The following is an 18,406-nucleotide window of genomic DNA, read 5'->3' as shown; positions in this document are numbered from 1 at the left end:
TAAATTCTAGGGTTTTAGGGACATTATTTTCGTAAAGATATGAAATCTTTACGATATAATTGATTTTCGTAAAGAGAATTTAATATACTAAATTCTCTATCAAAATTTAATTGATATATAATATTATTTAATATATATTGGACTTTTCTATCACTTTACAGTTTATTTGGAGAAGCTTGCTTGTGTAAGGTTTCACTAAGTTGTCTAGTCAAGACTTGGGGAAAAATAGAAGTAGAGACAACATTCAAGAGTTTTGAACTTTAAGCAAAGGTGAGTTATTGAGTTAGCATTTTATCTTATTCTTGTTCAATTTAAATTTTAATTAAATGTTGTGATTTGAATATCTTTTTTGTGTTAATTATATTTTATTACCTAATATTTGATTAGGTAGGTAATAAAATATTACATATTTCATTTGTGATATTGTTAGGCACTTATTTACGTAAAATTTTAAAATAAATTATTGACTTTTAGGTTGTGGTAATTTTGCATTAATGAAAATCCCTAAAGGTAGAAAATTGATGTATAAAAGATTGGATGCTAATAAATATTTGACAGATGAATTTAGAGAAGGAGTGTATGAGTTCCTACAATATGTTATTGGTCAAGAAAAGTTTGTAGAACAAGGTGAAATGTTAAGGTGTCCTTGTGTTAAATGTAGATGTAAAGTTTTCAAGTATGTAGATCAAGTTAGGTTGGATCTTTATGAAGAGGGATTCATGCCTAATTATTATTGGTGGACAATTCATGGTGAAAAATTGTCACAATTCGCCCAAGTGGATGTTTAGAGTACCAATTATCGAACTTGTGAGCAACGAGATGAATTAGATCCTTTTCATCAAATGATCATGGATCATGTTGGACCCTCAAATGCCTATTGTATGCAACAAGATGGTGTAATTGGATCAGAGTACATGAACGAAGACCCTGATCCTGAAACTCAAAAGTTTTTTTACATGCTTGCTGCTGCACAAACACCCCTGTGGGAAGGATGTGAGAATCACTCAGAATTGTCGGCTTCTTTGGAAGCTCTAAGCTTGAAATCTGATTACAATATGTCTGAAGGATGTTTCAATAGAATGGTCCAACTTATGGGGGAGATTATGCCAAAAGATCATCGAATGATTAATATTTTTTTTTGAAGCTAAGAAGTCAGTCGAAAAATTGGGTTTGGGTTGTACGAAAATTGATTATTGCCCAAAAGGATGTATGTTGTATTATAAGGAAAATTATCATAAAAGTATAACTAATTGCTCTATTTGTGGAATGGATCGATATAAGACAATAACTAGGAGAGGAATTGAAAAGAAGATTGTTGTTAAAAAAATGTGGTACTTTCCTATTATCCCAAGACTAAAAAGGCTATACTCTTCAAAGCCCAACAAAATCAAATGCTTGAAGGATCATCTTCAGAGAACTTTCATGTTGCCTCCATTGATGACAATGAAATATACTTTACTACTTCTACAAATAAAAAGGGTAATGTGTATGGACTTGGTGCATTGAGTAAGAGGTTTACTACTTCTACAAGTGCTTACTCTAATACTAGTCAAACTCCAGTAGATCATGGAATAGAAGAAATGCGTGAAACTATTCAAAAATTAAATATTGAACTTATGGCAAAGGATGCCAAGGAAAGGACACTTGAAGAAAAGATGGAGCACATGACGAAAAATCACGAGCAACAGAGTGAACGCATGCGCCAACAAAATGAGCATATGCGTCAACAAAATGAGCAAATGAAACTTATTTTGCAGCACATCCAATTAAAGAGTCCTATGCCAACTACTCCTTCTGATCCTCCTAGTAGTGATGATATAGTGGACCTCTCTTGTGATGGTAGACCATAGGATCATTAGTTATAATTTTAATTGTATGATGACTTCAAATTTGCTTTACAACTATATCCATTTTTTCTTTTTAGAAATGGTTCTTGTGACTAGAATATGTTGGATCATGTAATAGATATACTTTTAATTTTTATATTAGTTTTTAATAAAAATATTAAAAAATTAACAAATATATAATTAAGGGTATGATAAGATGAAAAATACATTAGAGATCTAAGAAAACTTTTCAAATATCAAAATATATACTCAATGGTTGAGAAATAACAAAAATTGTTTTAGTGAAAAAAAAATTCTTCAAATGAAATAAAAATTAATATAATAAGTAAATATTTTTTTTATATTACCTAATAAATAAAATATTTACACTATTAAATAATTAAATAAAAAGTATTAAATATTCTTATGTATAAGAAAAAAAAATTATTTCATTTTAATTTTTATTAACTTATATTCTTTTAAAACCTGTGTTTGTCTTTTCTATAGAAATTTTTCAATCGCAATTGTCAAAAGTAAAAGGTATATAAGGAAAAAGAATTAGCATACCATAATAACGTTGTGATCACAAACGAAGAAAATTAGTTACACGAACACTATGAAATAACAAGTATTATTGTTTCAACAAAAGACAAACAGAAAATATATATGTTGTCATCTAGTTCTTAAATGTGACGAGTAAAGTACATGTTTATATATTTATTATTTCATCCTTATCTTTTTTTGTACCGTGCTCAGTTTTAATGATGATATTTCATCGTTATCTGTCGCAATATCGGTTCAGTGTCGCATCCAATCGGGATAGAATTGAGAAAATATTTGTATTGGTTTTGTGAAAGAAAGTAAACTAAGATTTGTTCCTCGGGATAGAAGAGACAACAACTGAAGATAACTAAGATTTGTTTTTTTGGGAAGAATTTGATGCAAATGAAAAGCGAATGTTTTGTTTGAGAAAAGAAAAAGCAGTGAGAGAGAGCATAGATAACTGAGTTCTCTAGGTAAAATAAACTTACTAAACCTGATGATCACTTATTTTTTCTGTTACGTAACAAAAATAAAATAAAATTTAAACTAACAAAAAAATATAATAATAATACTAATAATAAAATGAGTATATATACTGTTTTTTAAGTCAATAGTTTGATTCTCATTTTAAAGTAAAAACATTTAGTCTTTAAATTTTTTAAATTATTAATTTTAAGTGAATCTTCTACATTGGCATACTTGATTTGAAAGTGATTTATATTCTTTCTCTATTAATTTTATTTGATTTGGTGTTTTAAAAAAACAAAGGAAAAAAATCTTTAATTATTTTAAACACCAGAAAGAAAAAACATGTGCATAGGTGTTCACTTCTTATCCTACAATAAAAACTTATATTATAATAATTATTAAAATAAAAACATTAAATTTATAACAAAAGTATTTACATAAAATAATTATATTTATTATTCTTCCAATACTTATAGTCAGTAGTTTTCTGATAGATCATTAAATAAATAAAAATGTTAAAAAAGTAAAGACAAAAAGTATATATATATATATATATATATATATATATATATATATATATATATAATTAATTAAAAAACACTATCATTATTAATTACTAATTATGAGTATAAGAATATAAAAAATAAAGGAATTTGTACTCAACAAATAGATTTAAAATACAATTCCATTATATATAATTATAAATAAACAACAAAATAAAACTTAATATAACATCAACTAAAAGTATTTTGTATCTCAACGTATCTAAAGGACAACTAGTCCAAAATCAATGATTTAAAATAAAACTGAAAATTTAATATCCTTTTAAAAATAAAAGGACTGAAAATACATATTGAAAATGTCAGGCATGAAGATTAAAGTTATAATTTAGCTTTGGATAAAAAATTAACATAATGAAATTTTAAAATATATTAAAATATTCTAAAAAATATTAAAGCATAGATCATTTCGTTCTTTTTAGTTGTTTTAATTTTGACAAAAAATAATATAAACGAAAAGTATAGATTTGATTATAAATTTGATTTCTATATTTTTTTCACAATTTTAATTCTGTAATTTTTAATTCTTTGAGAATTCTTTAGATGGTATGAGCACAGGAAAATACATTATATTCATTATTCAAGATTGAAAAAAGAGTGTGAGAAAACTTCTTGATTAAGTGAGTTTAGGTTCAGTTTCTTATATAAAGTCTTAGATTTTGAGTTTTTATCGGAAAAGGTGTTTGAATTTAAAAACTATATTAAAACATATACATACTTTAAATCAATTAACAAAATAATAATAATAACATAAATTCTTTCATTTTAATTCTTATTAATTTATTTTTCAAGATATAACCTTGTTTGTTATTGATAATTTCCTTTTTTTTTAAAATTACAAGTGTCAAAAAGCAAAAAAAAAATGTAAGAAACAAAAAAAATAAATAATGTGGTATGTTCCAAAGGAAAAAACTTAACTATACCAATAAAGTAAAAAAAAATACCAAGAATTATTTTTTTAACAAAATGCTAAAAAAATAAAATCCTATCAAACCCTGTCATTGTTTAAGTTTTAAATATCTACACTATTATTATATAAAGGAAAGGATTTTTCTGTGTGTGTATATTTTGTTTCCAGATTTATTTTTGAAGTACTTTTTTAAATCAAAATAGTTATTTAATTAATTTTACTTTTTAAGTGATTAAGTTTTTAATTTTTTTAAAAATTAACTATTTTTTAAATTACAATAACTAATATAATAAAAAAGTATCTAAAATAGAATAAACATTATCAATAATAATAAAAAGGTAAAAATTATTTAGTAATAATAATTTTATTTTATTTTATCTTAACAAAGTGAACATACAAAATGTGGGTGTGTATTTTAATATGAAGTACATGTTTATATATTAATAAAAAATTTATTTTTCATGGTTGTCGTTTTCCTCTGTTGATTCGATCTCCTCAAGGTTGGTGTTTGGTCTTTAATCATATATGTTGTTTTATCGGTTTATGACTTCGATTGGCACAAAATTTAAAAGATTTCTGTGTCAGAATTGTGAAAGAAAAGTGTGATAATCACAGTAACTGAGAACAACTTTGATTTGTTAAGCCGAGAATTTCATCGAATTGGAATAAAAGTTGTCTTTTTCAAGACAAAAAATAAAAAAAAAGAAAGTTTTGTCTTTTTCAAGAAAACAAATAAAAAGATCGAATAAGAGAAAAGAGACATGAATTTTTAAATCACTTTACTTTTATCTATGCAAAGTAAAATTTTAAACCGGTTGTTTTTCTATAATAAAAGTAGAGTTTAAATGGGATCTATATTCTTTCTCTGTTCATTCTGATTTATTTGATGTTTTTAAAATCAAAGAAAAAATAATGCACTGTGAAAGTCAGTATTATTATAATATAATAATATTTCTTAGTTTAAAGTAATGACAAAAATGTGTGTATGTTCATTCTCTGTCTTATAATAGAAATATAATTATTATAATGATTATTAAAATAAAAGTTATTTACATAAAAATGTGTATTTGTGTGTATCTTTTATCCTATAATAAAATTTTAATTATTATAACAATCAATAAAGTAAAAAGTATTAAATTTTAAAAAAAATGTATTTATATAAAATAATTAGTATTTATAACATTTATATTTTTTTCATTATAGTAAGTGATACTTGTAGTGAGTATTTTTTTTTACAGATTATTAAATCAATAAAAATGTTAGAAAATAAAGATAAAAAAGGTATATACATACATATATATATATATAATTTTTTAAATCAAATAAATTTAAAAGGTTAATTTCATCTGTATATTTTAATTTTTCTTGAAACATGTATTTTTTATCATATTTTTATTTATTTATTTCCTAAATACTTAGTTTGTTTGATCTAATAATTGTGTCGGAGGATTGGGAGTTATGTGTGAGTTTTAGGATCTTGTCCCACCATTTCTTTTTTTCTTTTCCTCAAAAATTTATTTCTCTTCTTCTTTTAAGTTTTGATGTCTTCATTCTTCACATTTTCTTCTTCTCTTTAAATTTCTTACTTTAGTTATAACATGTTTTACCAGCCTATTACATTGGATGAAAGTTAGTGAGTTATAAAATAATTCCACTTTATCATAATTTACTACTCTGTCATAATTAAATTTATAGTAAGTATGTTGTTAATATCTTTTAATTATTTTTCTTTTAGTTTATTATGACAGTATTTGAGAAATTTATTGTTTATCTTGGTTGAGAAACTTTATTTTCTCAATTAAACTCTCACTTAGTAAGAGTGCTGATTTGTCTAGTGATGTTTTTCTTTTAATATTTTTAAGGAGTTTGGGATAATTTCAACTCTTTCTACATATTATTTAGAGTATAAGTAATTATTAAGTAAGGTAAAACCTTTGACTTGTTGATTTGAATACAAGAAGAATTAACATTGTTGGATCTATTAGAATTATATTTGTGATTGATGTATTTAGATTTTCTTAAATTGATGTTGTATATGATTTTCAAACTTTTGGTCACATGAGTTAAATTGATACGTAATGATTATAATACACAAATTATATATTATATACTATAGAAGTATGATGTATGTTAGGTTTGATAGAATGGTTAAAATTCTGAAAAACTTTATGTGTCTACTTATAGTATTGCTTAAGCAAATTGAAGATGCTCAAATGAAACAAAATTTCTTATTAAAAATTTATTATATTATAATTTTTACAGTTTTTATAATTATTTTTATTATAATAATAACTATATAGAAAGAATTTATATAAACCATAATAATCATTACATCGTAAATCAAAATAATGAAAGCTTCACATTTAAAATTCTTTGATTTTTTAATATATTATTCCTTTACGTTTCATATATTTTGTTTTCCATGTTAATGTCATATTAACTTATTGGTATGGATTTTATAAGGACTTAAAAAATAGCTAAAAAAGAGAAGTGATAAATGGAACTTAATAATTTTATTATTAAAATACACAAGTTTATGAATAGAAAAAATCACTTGATAGAATTTTATTTTATAAACATGACCATTTCTCTTAAAACTATTCTCTTCTTTTAAATTTCTAACATCTCTGTTAATTTATTTAAAAATTTGATACTACCAAAGGAGTCTTGTTATAGAGCACTGTTAGGTTTATAAGAAAGGGTATCATTGGGAAGATACAATACCTATGAGACCTGAGTCCAACCACATAAGATATTGACACCACTCTCAACCCAAAATCTGAAGACAATGGGTTTATGGGTCTTTATCGTATATAGTGCTCCACTTTCTCATTTTTAACCAATGTGAGACTTAGAATCACACTTGGATTCCTAACGAGCACAGTAATTATGCATAATCATAATTTTTATTAAAATAAATTTATCTTTTACTCTTCTATCGAGTCATTTTAGAAGTTTTACATATATATGTAGTTTTGTGCACGTGTATGACTTAAAAGAATTAAAGATGAATCTATAATTATCTAAAAATATTAAAGTATGTGCATATTATTGATCTAAACTTTATATGTACGAGTATTACATCATGCGTGACTGGAGACATTTAAAGTTCTAATGGAACTAATAAACTCAGTATGAGTAAGATAAGTTAGTTTATTCACAATTAATAACACTTAGCTGATTTGATATATTTGTGGAGATTCTAAAATTATGTAAATTCATTGTGTGAATCAGCCAAGAGTGAAATTCAATTTTTGAAATTTTAGAGAATTCGAGTTGCTTTACTTGAGTGAGCAAACACTTGTTGGATGAGCCTTGTAAATAAGACTTCCAAGGTTTAAGTTGCTAAGGAGAAATCACCCATTAAAATAAATTTATTTTAATAAAATTCAAAGAGCTCATGATCATTGGATTGTTGGATGAATTAGTTTTGTTGATAGCTTCATTACTTGCTTTGGAAAAGTCAATACCCTCATTGAGCAAAATTTGAGATATTAAAATCAGAGATATTAATTAAAACTAGCAAGTACATTTCCAGGGGTGTCTCGCTGGGTGAGCTTATATGTTGTGAGAAAGAGGGGAATAATTTTGAAATAAAATAAATTATCGTAAAGTTTAAAATAAAAGCGTGTGGGTGTGTGAAGTCGAGTAGAGCCTAGGTGTTAGCCAAAATCTACAGTGGATGTGTGAGGTCAAGTAGAGTTTGAATGTTAGCCAAAATATAATGTAGATGAGTGTGAGGCTGAGTAAAGCCTAGGTGTTAACCAAAATCTATTGTGGAGTGTTAATTAATATATGTTTGATGTGAGTGTGATTATTTATAAGGAGGAAATACTATATTGTGTAGTTTTATGATGTGTATTGCATGTGGGGATTCCGAGACTGAGGTTATCCAGACTTTACTACTATTGAATTCATATATAGAAATATATTAGATGATGAATTTGTGAATGAGTCAGTCTGGAAAGAAAATTGTGTCTTGTACCTTTGTCATATGGGGAGAACTTGGTTTTTGAGATGTGACTTTGCAGAGCAGGAGATCATATCAAAGATAGAACCTCTAAGTTTAATTCAATACATAAGTCTTTCGAAAATATAATCAAATGTCTATTTTTATTAAATGATGATAATATGAGATTGAACCATATGGATTGTTAAATATAAATATTTGATTGTGATTGTTGTGATTAATATTTTTATGTAAATGTATGTGTGACAAAAATTAAATTAAATTAGAATGAATGATATTCTTTTTAATAAACCATTGACTTACCTTAAATATACTTAAATTGTGCATGAATAGTATAATGTAACTATTACATAAAGACAATTAAAAATTGTGTAGACGCTGATTTTTTATGGAAATAGTATAATGTAACTATTATATATAGAGACGTTGCAAAGTTTATTTATTAAATTCTATTATGAAAAAAAAAATGAATCCAAGTTAATTTTAAAATTTGATTTTCAAATCCAACCGTTATTCAAAGTGAAAAAGGAAGACAAACGTGTTTATGTTTCACATAACCTCTCCTGATGTTAGTGTTTTATTTCTCAAATTTCCTTGTCTTGTCTGGGTGGATTACAGGTATGATAAAACTTCTCCTAATCATTATGTTTTTGTGAAGAAATTTTCTAATGAAAAATATATTATTCTCTTGCTCTATGTTGATGACATGTCGATTGTTGATCATGATAAAGATGATATTTAAAGTAAACTTGAACAAGTTCTTTGTAATGAAGGATTTGGATCCTGTAAGACAAATCCTTGACATGAAAATTGTTCGTGGCAGGAAGGACAGAAAATTGTGGCTATCCCATCAAAAGTATATTGAAAAGGTATTAGACAGATTTAATATGAAAAATTCTAAGACTATTAGTACTCCATTTGCAGGTCACTTTAAGCTGAGCTTAAAGCAATGTACTAAAAGTGAGAATGAGAAAGAAGAAATGTAGAATATTTCATATTCATTTGCAGTTGGTATTTTGATGTATGCCATGGTATGTACAAGACCAGACATTGCTCATGTTGTTGGTTGGTGTTGTTAGTCGTGTCCTTGACAAGCTGTGAAATGGATACTTAGGTATCTCAAAGTTACTTCTAGAATTTGTTTATGCTTTGGAAGTGGTAAGTCTGTGTTGAATGGTTACACCGATGCAAACATGGCTGGTAATATGGATTCTAGAAAATCTACTTTTGGGTATATGATGACTTTTGCAAGGAGAGTAGTGTCACGACAACCCAAACTACAAAAAATGTGTTGCTCTATCTTCCATAGAGGCAGAATATATCACTATTACAGTTGTTAAAGAGCTCTTGTGGATGCAAAAATTCCTACAAGAGTTGGGATTGTCACAAGAAAAATATGTTTTGTATTGTGATAGTCAAAGTACAATCCATTTCAGCAAGAACTCAACGTGTTCATTCAATGTCAAAGCATATTAAAGTCCGATATCATTGGATATGAGAAATATTATAGATGAAACAATTATCATTAGAAAAAATTCATAGTGATGAGAATGGGTCAGATATGATGACAAAGATCTTACTTGTAGGAAAAAACCACTTTGGTTGACTATGGCCCCAATTAATTGGTAATGGGGAGATTTGTCAGATGTGTCACCAATTTATTAGGTCCACACTGATTTAATTAATAAAAATAAAATAGATATTTTTCTTTATGGACTCCCAGCCCATTATGCAATTTAAAATATGCAACCCTTGCATCAAATTTGTTATGAGAGAAAATAATGTGAGGAAACAGAGAAACAAAAGTTGTGAGTGCCTTTAGTGAGAAAAAAAAAGGAAAGAACCATCAGAGTGAAGAAAAAGAAAATAGCAACTAGTTTATCTTGTGCAAGTCTGTGCTGAAAAATTATCTTGAAGAAAAAAATTTATTTATTATCTCATGTATTGGTTCTCTCTTCCCAATAATATGCTTGAAATCAATTAAATTCTTAACAAATTATTAAGTTTAATTGAAGTCTAAGTTTTTGAATCAAATCATATGAAAATCCATGAAGAATTCAATTATGAGAAAGTTAAAAAATCAATATGTTTTTATCATATTTGTGTTAAATCTTTTGTATCGTCTATTTTTCTTTTTCTTTTCAAAACCTCCTATTTTTATTGTTTTTATGTTCGTAACCTTCTTTGGAGATTTTAATAAGGATTGTTCTGAGTGAACTTTTTACTGAAATCATTAAAAGATAATGAATTAAGTTAACCCTCTTTATAATATGTTGTATTAATTTTCCTATGTCTATTAGAAGATTAATCTTGATTTGATCACCCCAACAAAAATAGTTAATGATATTATGATAAATGAGGTAAAAGAAGAAAACAAATATTATAAGATCTTAGAAAATTGTAATAATAATAAAAAAATAAATAAATGAGGTTAAATGATATTTGAAGTAAAAGATAAAAGGGTTTAGTAATTATTTAAATAAAAAATATTTTTATATACCAAAAAATATTATGAGGTATTCTTAAATATTAAGTGATAACTATTAATTTAAAAATATTTATTTAAAATATTTACTAATAGATAAAAGATATGATAAATAATTATGAAGAACATATTAACAAATCCTCTAAGAGATAAGGGATTTAAAAACTGAATTAGATTTCATAAATATAATATGTATCCAAACAAGTTCTTTAGTTAATATTTTGTTAGGAGATAATTGGATTTTTAGTCTAATAGTTTTATTATAGATAAGTAAGTTGGGATAGTGGTAAGACAAATAAATCTATTATAGATAAGTAATTTGAATTGAATACATGTGAATAGCTTTATGTGAATGTTGTTTGTTGGTTTGTTGAGAGCATGGTCCTGGAATGCGTGCCCTGAGATAATTTCTATTGGTTGGTAGATCAATGAAGTGGATGGTTGAGGGTCCAAAACCAATGACTGAAGTTTCTAGACAGAGAAATTTATGAACCATGCTTGTTTGTAGAAGGTCTCTGAGGTGTCAGGGACAAAGGACGAATATCTATGAACAAAAACCAAAATTTAGATACAATAAAAATGTTATTATTATTATTGAATGAGTAAATGTTGTTGTTATTATTATTATTATTAAATGAAATTGTGGCCGAAGATTTAATATTTAATAATATAATGAGTAAAAATTAAGCAAGAAGAAATAATTTTGTATTATTAATTAAGGTGAAATTGATTTATTCGGTGATTACAAAACTAGTCGAAAAATTTTAAATATAAAAGTAAAAAAAAAATGAATAAAATTATAAATTATATATATATATATATTAATTTGTTTTAATTATTTAATTATTTTATATGCTATTTTTTACTTTACTTTTTTCTCTCTCTTAATATATGAATACACTAAATTATTTAATTTCATTTATTTTGTGAGTAAATTTCAGAAAATAATGATAATTTACAATATTTATACTTTTTAATTTGCTATCAAAATATAATTAAATTATTAATCACGATATATATATATATATATATATATAAATTGTTCTGTTTTTTTTTTTACTTTTTTTTTCTCTTTATTTATGAATGCACTAAATTATTCAATTTCATTTATTTATGATAAAGCTCTTCATTTGTTTTTAAATAGTATTATATATATATATCTTATATTTTTATTTTTATTTTGTGAGTAAATTTCAGAAAATAACCATATATGATACGAACTAATTTAGAATTTTTAATTTATTATCAAAATATAATTAAATTAGTAATGACGACAATGTGACATTATTTTTTAAATTTTAAGAAAAAAGAAATTGAAAAAAACGTTAAGAGTATTTGAAAATTCGTGTAAAGATTACAAATATGACGAAGAAAACAAAAAATAGTAAAGAAAAGGAAACTTATGACGATTTTACTCAGAAAAATTTAAAAATAGGTTTTACGAATAAAAAAAATAATTAATAACAATTATATTGTAAAAAGTAAACTTGAAATATAAAATGTGTACATAAAAGATAAAATATTCTATTTATATATGTATAGATATATTAATTATAGGAAGAGGTGTTATAAGAAACTTTTACTTTAAATATGTTGAAAATGTTGTTTTAGAAAATTATAGAGGAACCTAATATATTTTATAATTGAGTAGTTAAGAGAAATAAATTAACTTAGTTACTTAATACTTTAAGTTAATTTATGAGCATAATTACCTAATTTAGGATAAAGTTAAAACTTTTGTTTCAACCTTTTATTGAATTTCCTGGCCAAGTGATATTCTTGAGTCTTAGTTGAATTGTTTTGATTCTCTTAACATTTTATGAAACTTATCGAACCCATCTTCTAATCTTCTAATTCTATAGACAGAAAGTTTATTCTTTACAAAAAACATATTTGATACATATGAAAAAACAATACATTAAAATTTATTGTTTGAAAACTAAAACCCACTCTCATAATTAAATATTCTTAATTTACTCTCATAACTAAATTTATTCATTTGTCCATTTAACTTGTATAAATAAATAAAAATGAGTTTCTGAAATTCTTTACTATTAAAACAAACTTGAATATATATTTCTTACAAATAATATTATTTATACTTTTGGAACTAATACGAATATCAGAGTCATTAAAAAAATACTTTAAGAAACTTCTATAAAAGAACGGTGTCTTTACTAATTAAATTTATACAAGTTGTTTCTAATTTTTTAAATCTTCTTCTGTCACTTCTGTGATTTAAATTCAATGACTTTAAACTCATGAAATTTGATGATTTAAAAAAGAGTAACAACAAATTATTTAAAATTTAAATGCACCAATGATATAAATATGGGTTATTTTTAACGTTGCATTTCGTTCCAACTTTTAACAATTTTATATTTAAAAATTAACTGCACAACCGAGACGTGACAGTAGGTTCTCTCTTCATCGTTTCTTTCTCCACTACAGTGTGCTAAGGAAGTTTTTGTTTTTGTTCTTCCAAGCATTTAAGAAGGGTAATAAATCTCTTCTTGTTTCTGTCCTTTCAAAATTTTCATTTCTATTTCTCAATATCTCTGCTTCATCAACAAATAGCAAAAGGTGTTGATTCCAGTGGGTGTTTACTTCATTTTTCTTCTCTGGTTTGCTTCTTTCTTTACTTGTTTTTTCTTGGTTTTCATGGGGTGGTTTCTTTCTTTCTTGTTTTCACCAAAGTTTTACTTTTTCTTCACTTAGTTTATGATTTCTGCGTCATTGTTTCCCTGTTTTGTGTTTTGCATGTTATTGTTGCCAGAAAGTTCGTTCCTTTTAACTGTGTTTACTCTGTATGAATCATTTTTCTACTGTTTTTGCAACTGTACTACTGGCTATATACTTCTCAAGCACCTCTTGTTTCAAGTGCTCTCTTGAAGTCTTGGTTTCTGTGATCTTTCAAGTTCTGTTTCTTGTCGCTTTCTGAGAAACTAACTTTTCTTCACTCTAAACCTTACAAGGTATGAAGTTTTCGTTTTCACCGCTTCTAAATTTTTATTTTCTATCATTATTATTTTGCACTCGAATCACCCATTATTCTTTAATTTTCTACATTTGAACCCTTCCATTACTAAAAAAGCTTTCAGCATTTGCATTCTTACCGGTCATGGATTAATGTTTTTCTCTTCACACACACACACAAACATATATATATATATATATATATATATATATATATATATATATATATATGTTTTAAACAATGGGTTTGTGATTTTTGTTGCTGTTATTTGTTCATTCTACATGGTTTGTAAACTGTTCTTTCTCTTGTTGTGGTACCATCGATGGATATCTCTGATGCGAAGTCTCTTTCTTTTGAATTGCGTATGTAGAAATGGACGCTTCAAAGTCCTTTGGGAAAAGGCATAATGATGGCTTCCGTAGCCCTTCCTCTGGCAAAGAATTGAGTGAAGTGTTTTTGAAACGCAGGAAGGTGAATCGAGCATTGGTGACATTCAGGAACTTGTTCGACAAGCTAATGCATCAGTACAAAATGTACGAACCTGGGAATCCGAAGGTTAAGAATAAAGCTCTGTTGGATGCAGCAATGACAATGAAAAGTGAACATCAATGGGAGAACACTCAAAAGCGCGTGGGACATGTACTAGGAATCGAAGTGGGTGATGTTTTTCAGTACTGGGTGGAACTCAATGTCATTGGCCTCCATAAGCAGTTTTGGCATGGAATTGATTATAAGATAATGGACAACGGCTCGTTGGCCACAAGCATTGTAGTAACAGATCGCTATGATAATGCTAGGAAATCTAATGGGACATTGGTTTATGAAGGTCATGGAGGAAATCCTGCTGTTGGGAAAAATGTTTCACTTCGTGATCAAAAACTGGAAGGAGGAAATTTGGCGCTGAAAAATAGCATGCAAGCTAGAAGTCCAGTGAGAGTTATATTGAAAGTTTGTGGAAAGTTTGATGGTGCATTCAGTTCCAGTAGCAGTAATTCTCATTACTCATATGTTTATGATGGTTTGTATTTGGTGGATACAATGAACATAGAAAGAGGGAGATATGGAAAGCTTGTGTTCAAGTTTGGACTGAATAGGATTTTGGGACAACCTCCAACTTGTGTTTCCCTTAAGGACCATGATGAAAATTCTAGTCAACTTGCAAGTTTTAGTGCTAGGAAGAAACTCAAACCGAAAGATTGTGATGCTGAAAAGGAGGTTGTTCGAGTTGAAGATCTTTCAAATGGTAGGGAGAAGTTTGCTATTAGGGTGGTGGCTCCAAGTGATTGTGTTCAGCTACCCACATCCTTTGTTTATGTTGTAAGTAACATTTACTCCAAGAAGTTCGAGCAGGCAACTCTTTCTGGCTGTGATTGTGCTGATGGGTGTGTTGACAAAGAAAATTGTGTCTGCTTGAGGAAGAAAAAGGGTAGCAAAATGCCGAATGGTTGTAATAAAAGAAGACTTGCTTCTGGGATGGAATCATCGGTTATATATGAGTGTGGCCCATCTTGCAAGTGCTTCTCTTCTTGCATCAACCGAGTAACTCAGCATGGTATTCAGTTTCAGCTAGAAATCTTCATGACAGAACAGAAAGGTTGGGGTGTTAGAACACGCTCATTCATTCCCTGTGGAAGCTTTGTATGTGAGTATATTGGAGAAATCAATGACTATATGGAGGCTAGATGGAGGCTAGATAGTGACTATATATTTCACATGGGTATGTTCATGATGGATGCTTTACTTTGTTGTGTTTGGACTTAATGTAACAGTTTCAGTCTTTTTTTTTTGGCAGGTGTTGGAAAGGTCTTCATCAATGCAAGCAAATTTGGAAATGTTGGAAGATTCATAAATCATAGTTGTTCTCCAAATCTCCGTATAAAAAATGTTCAGTATGATCACAGTGACAAGAATCTTCCCCACAAGATGCTGTTTGCTGTAAAGGACATTCCTGCTGGTAAAGAGCTGAGTTATGACTATAATTCCTTCAATGGAAAATTTATCAAGTGTAGGAGTAATAGCTGCTACTGCGGAACACCGGAATGCAATGGACGGATCTACATTTAAAGGTGGGAATTTTAAACTGTCTTTAAGTTCTGCTTTTTTTGGCACTGTTGAAGGTAATATAGATATGCATATATTACATATACTGGCACCATTATTTCAGATGTATAAGGTGGTGCACAGTATGTCAAGGATGTATGTATGTTTAATGTTGTGTCAATAATAGACATAAGGGAACTTGGAAAGGAGAAGTCTGGTTGATGACTTTTTGACATAAAGTTGTCATTGAATCTCCTATAGTAATATTCATGTTCAATTTCTTGACACTTACACGTCATCTTGGAAAATGTTGTTGATGAGTTCTGCTCTATTGGCTGAAACATGGCTGTCAAAATCATGATTTAGAACACGTCATCTTGGAAAATGTTGTTGATGAGTTCTGCACTATTGGCTGGAACATGGCTGTCAAAATCATGATTTAGAACGTAAGATGCTACAAGTAAAATTTTGATTTTTGACTATATGCTTTTTCTGTTATTCTTCTTGAAAGAGCAAATATATCGTGTTGGAAGATTTTATGGCAAGGATGTGAATCGAAGAATGTCTTGCTAGCTTTTATATTCTCCCATATTCACTTCCCACATTAATATACTGATTTTCTTAGAAATAAGAATTATAGAGTTTAGTTTAGTTTATGCTTTTTATTCTTAATGTGCCTTTGCATTGATGCTTGCACATCATTGTAATTTTTTTTTGGTGCAACAAAATGACAGGCTAGGCTCACGGATGGAATTGGAATTTGGAAGCTTATAGTTGAATTTAGTAAACTTGTTTTTGTTAGTCACATTTAAGTAGAGTCGTTCCACATGGGTCTAAGTCAAAAAAGTTTCCATATAAAAAAATCTCAATTGATCAAAATAGCAACACAAGTCTTATTGGTCAAAGTCGACTTATGGTCCTGTCTGTGCGAGTCAATCTTAGGTTAAGATAGACATGGTTGGGTCGAGATCAAGTCAAGTAGATAATTTAGGTTGTGTCTAAGTTAGATTGTGTCTAGATCAAGCCATGATTGACAAAGTTCAAGTTGAGTTAGATAAACCTCATGATAAGCCAACTTTGGTCGACCTAAATAAATTAAGATGAGTTAGTCCCAGACAAAGGCTGAGTTGAGTCAGTTCTAGACCAAGGTTGAGTTGAGTTGAAAAATTAAATTGAGCCCATCCAGGTCAAAGGTTGAACCAAGTCAATTTGGGTTAAAGATCAAATTGGTTCGGGATGAAGATTGAGCTTTGTAGGTCGGGGTTCAAAGGTCAAGTCAAGTTGGTCAGGTCTGAAAGTTAAGTCGAGTTAGTCGGGTCTGAAAGTTAAGTCGAGTTAGTCAGGTCTGAAAGTTAAGTCGAGTTAGTCTCAATTGAAGGTTAAGTCAAGTCGACCTGGACAAAATGTCAGATAAGCAAAAGGTTGACCTGACCAGGCCCAAGTAAAAGGTCGAGTCGAGTCTGGTCGAATCAATGAGTTGAATTGGTTCTGGTCGAAAGGTTGAACTAAGTTGATTAGGTTCGCAAGTTGGCCTAGGTTGAAAGGTAAAGTCAAGTCAACTTGGGCTAACCCTTTGGCTCGAGCTACCCTCGCATGACTTTCAACTTAAGTTGATTTATCTTGACCTTTGGCTCGAGCTACGGATCAACTTGGCTTAACCTTTGATTTCTGTTGGAGTTATTGTATTTAGGAGTTAATTAAATTTTGTAATGAGGTCAAATTCACTTTAATTCTAAATTTAATCTGCTTTAAGAGGATGCGTTGGAAATTTGCATCGAGGCTTTTTGAGACTCTCCATTTGGTGGACTAATGAAATAAGGGCTTATTAAAGAGTGGATTGAGGCTAATCCATTCGAGATTGATCAAGAGTTATTGTTCCTATCAAATTAGTTTAGTCTATAAAGCTTGACCTGAACCATATAGATAAGGCTAAAAAAAAGTTTGCTAGATAGAAAAATTCACACAAGAAAAGGTATGTAAGGCCAAAAGGTCTGTCTGCATAAATCTCATGGGTTTGGTTCAATCCATAAGTCATCTATTTTTAAAGTAAAAATACTTGTTTAAAAATGAAAATGAAAAATATATTAAAAAGGTCTTTTACATTACATACATGAAAATTATTTATTCAATTCAAATTTAAATCCAATTTAGTGTTGTCAGGTAGGGTCATACTTAGGCCAAGTTAGGCTAGGTTGAGATTCCGTAAAGTTGAATTCCGGTTAAGTCAAGTTAAGTTAAATGTATATTAGGTTGAGTTGGGTTAAATCTAAGCTAGAATAAATTAGGTCGGGTTCAAGTCATGTTAAGTTGAGCTAAGGTTAAGTCAAGTTAGATTCATGTTGGATCAAGTTGAATTTGACTCATATTTGGCCAAGTCAAATTGGATCCACATGAAGAAGTCAAGTTGGAACATGTTGAGTCAAGTCAAGGCAAACCAAATGAAGTCGGGCTTAGGATAAGTCAAGTTGAGTCAAACTAGACTTAGGTCAGTCTAATAAGTATAGGGATTGCCGACAAGTTAGGTCAAATTGGGACCATGTTAAACTAATTGAGTTGGGTCCAAGTTAAATTGAGTTGGGCCAAATCCAATTCAGGTCGTATCAAGTTGGATCCAAATTAAGTTGAGT

The 18,406-nt window shown here is 28.1% G+C and overlaps 1 protein-coding gene across 1 annotated transcript; it reads left to right on the top strand.

Annotated features, from left to right (window-relative positions):
* The first annotated feature begins 13,186 nt into the window (after positions 1-13,186).
* LOC114192587 (histone-lysine N-methyltransferase, H3 lysine-9 specific SUVH5-like) lies at positions 13,187-16,197 on the top strand. Its single transcript, XM_028082354.1, has 3 exons — positions 13,187-13,260; positions 14,110-15,456; positions 15,532-16,197. Exons 2-3 carry the CDS (start codon positions 14,112-14,114, stop codon positions 15,801-15,803), a joined length of 1,617 nt encoding a protein of 538 aa, XP_027938155.1. The 5' UTR covers positions 13,187-13,260; positions 14,110-14,111; the 3' UTR covers positions 15,804-16,197.
* The last annotated feature ends 2,209 nt before the right edge of the window (positions 16,198-18,406 follow it).

Source organism: Vigna unguiculata, chromosome 7 (assembly GCF_004118075.2).
Source record: "Vigna unguiculata cultivar IT97K-499-35 chromosome 7, ASM411807v1, whole genome shotgun sequence".
Lineage (NCBI taxonomy): Eukaryota > Viridiplantae > Streptophyta > Magnoliopsida > Fabales > Fabaceae > Vigna > Vigna unguiculata.
Note: the sequence above shows the minus strand (reverse complement) of the source record. Positions and strands in the feature narration are given on the sequence as shown.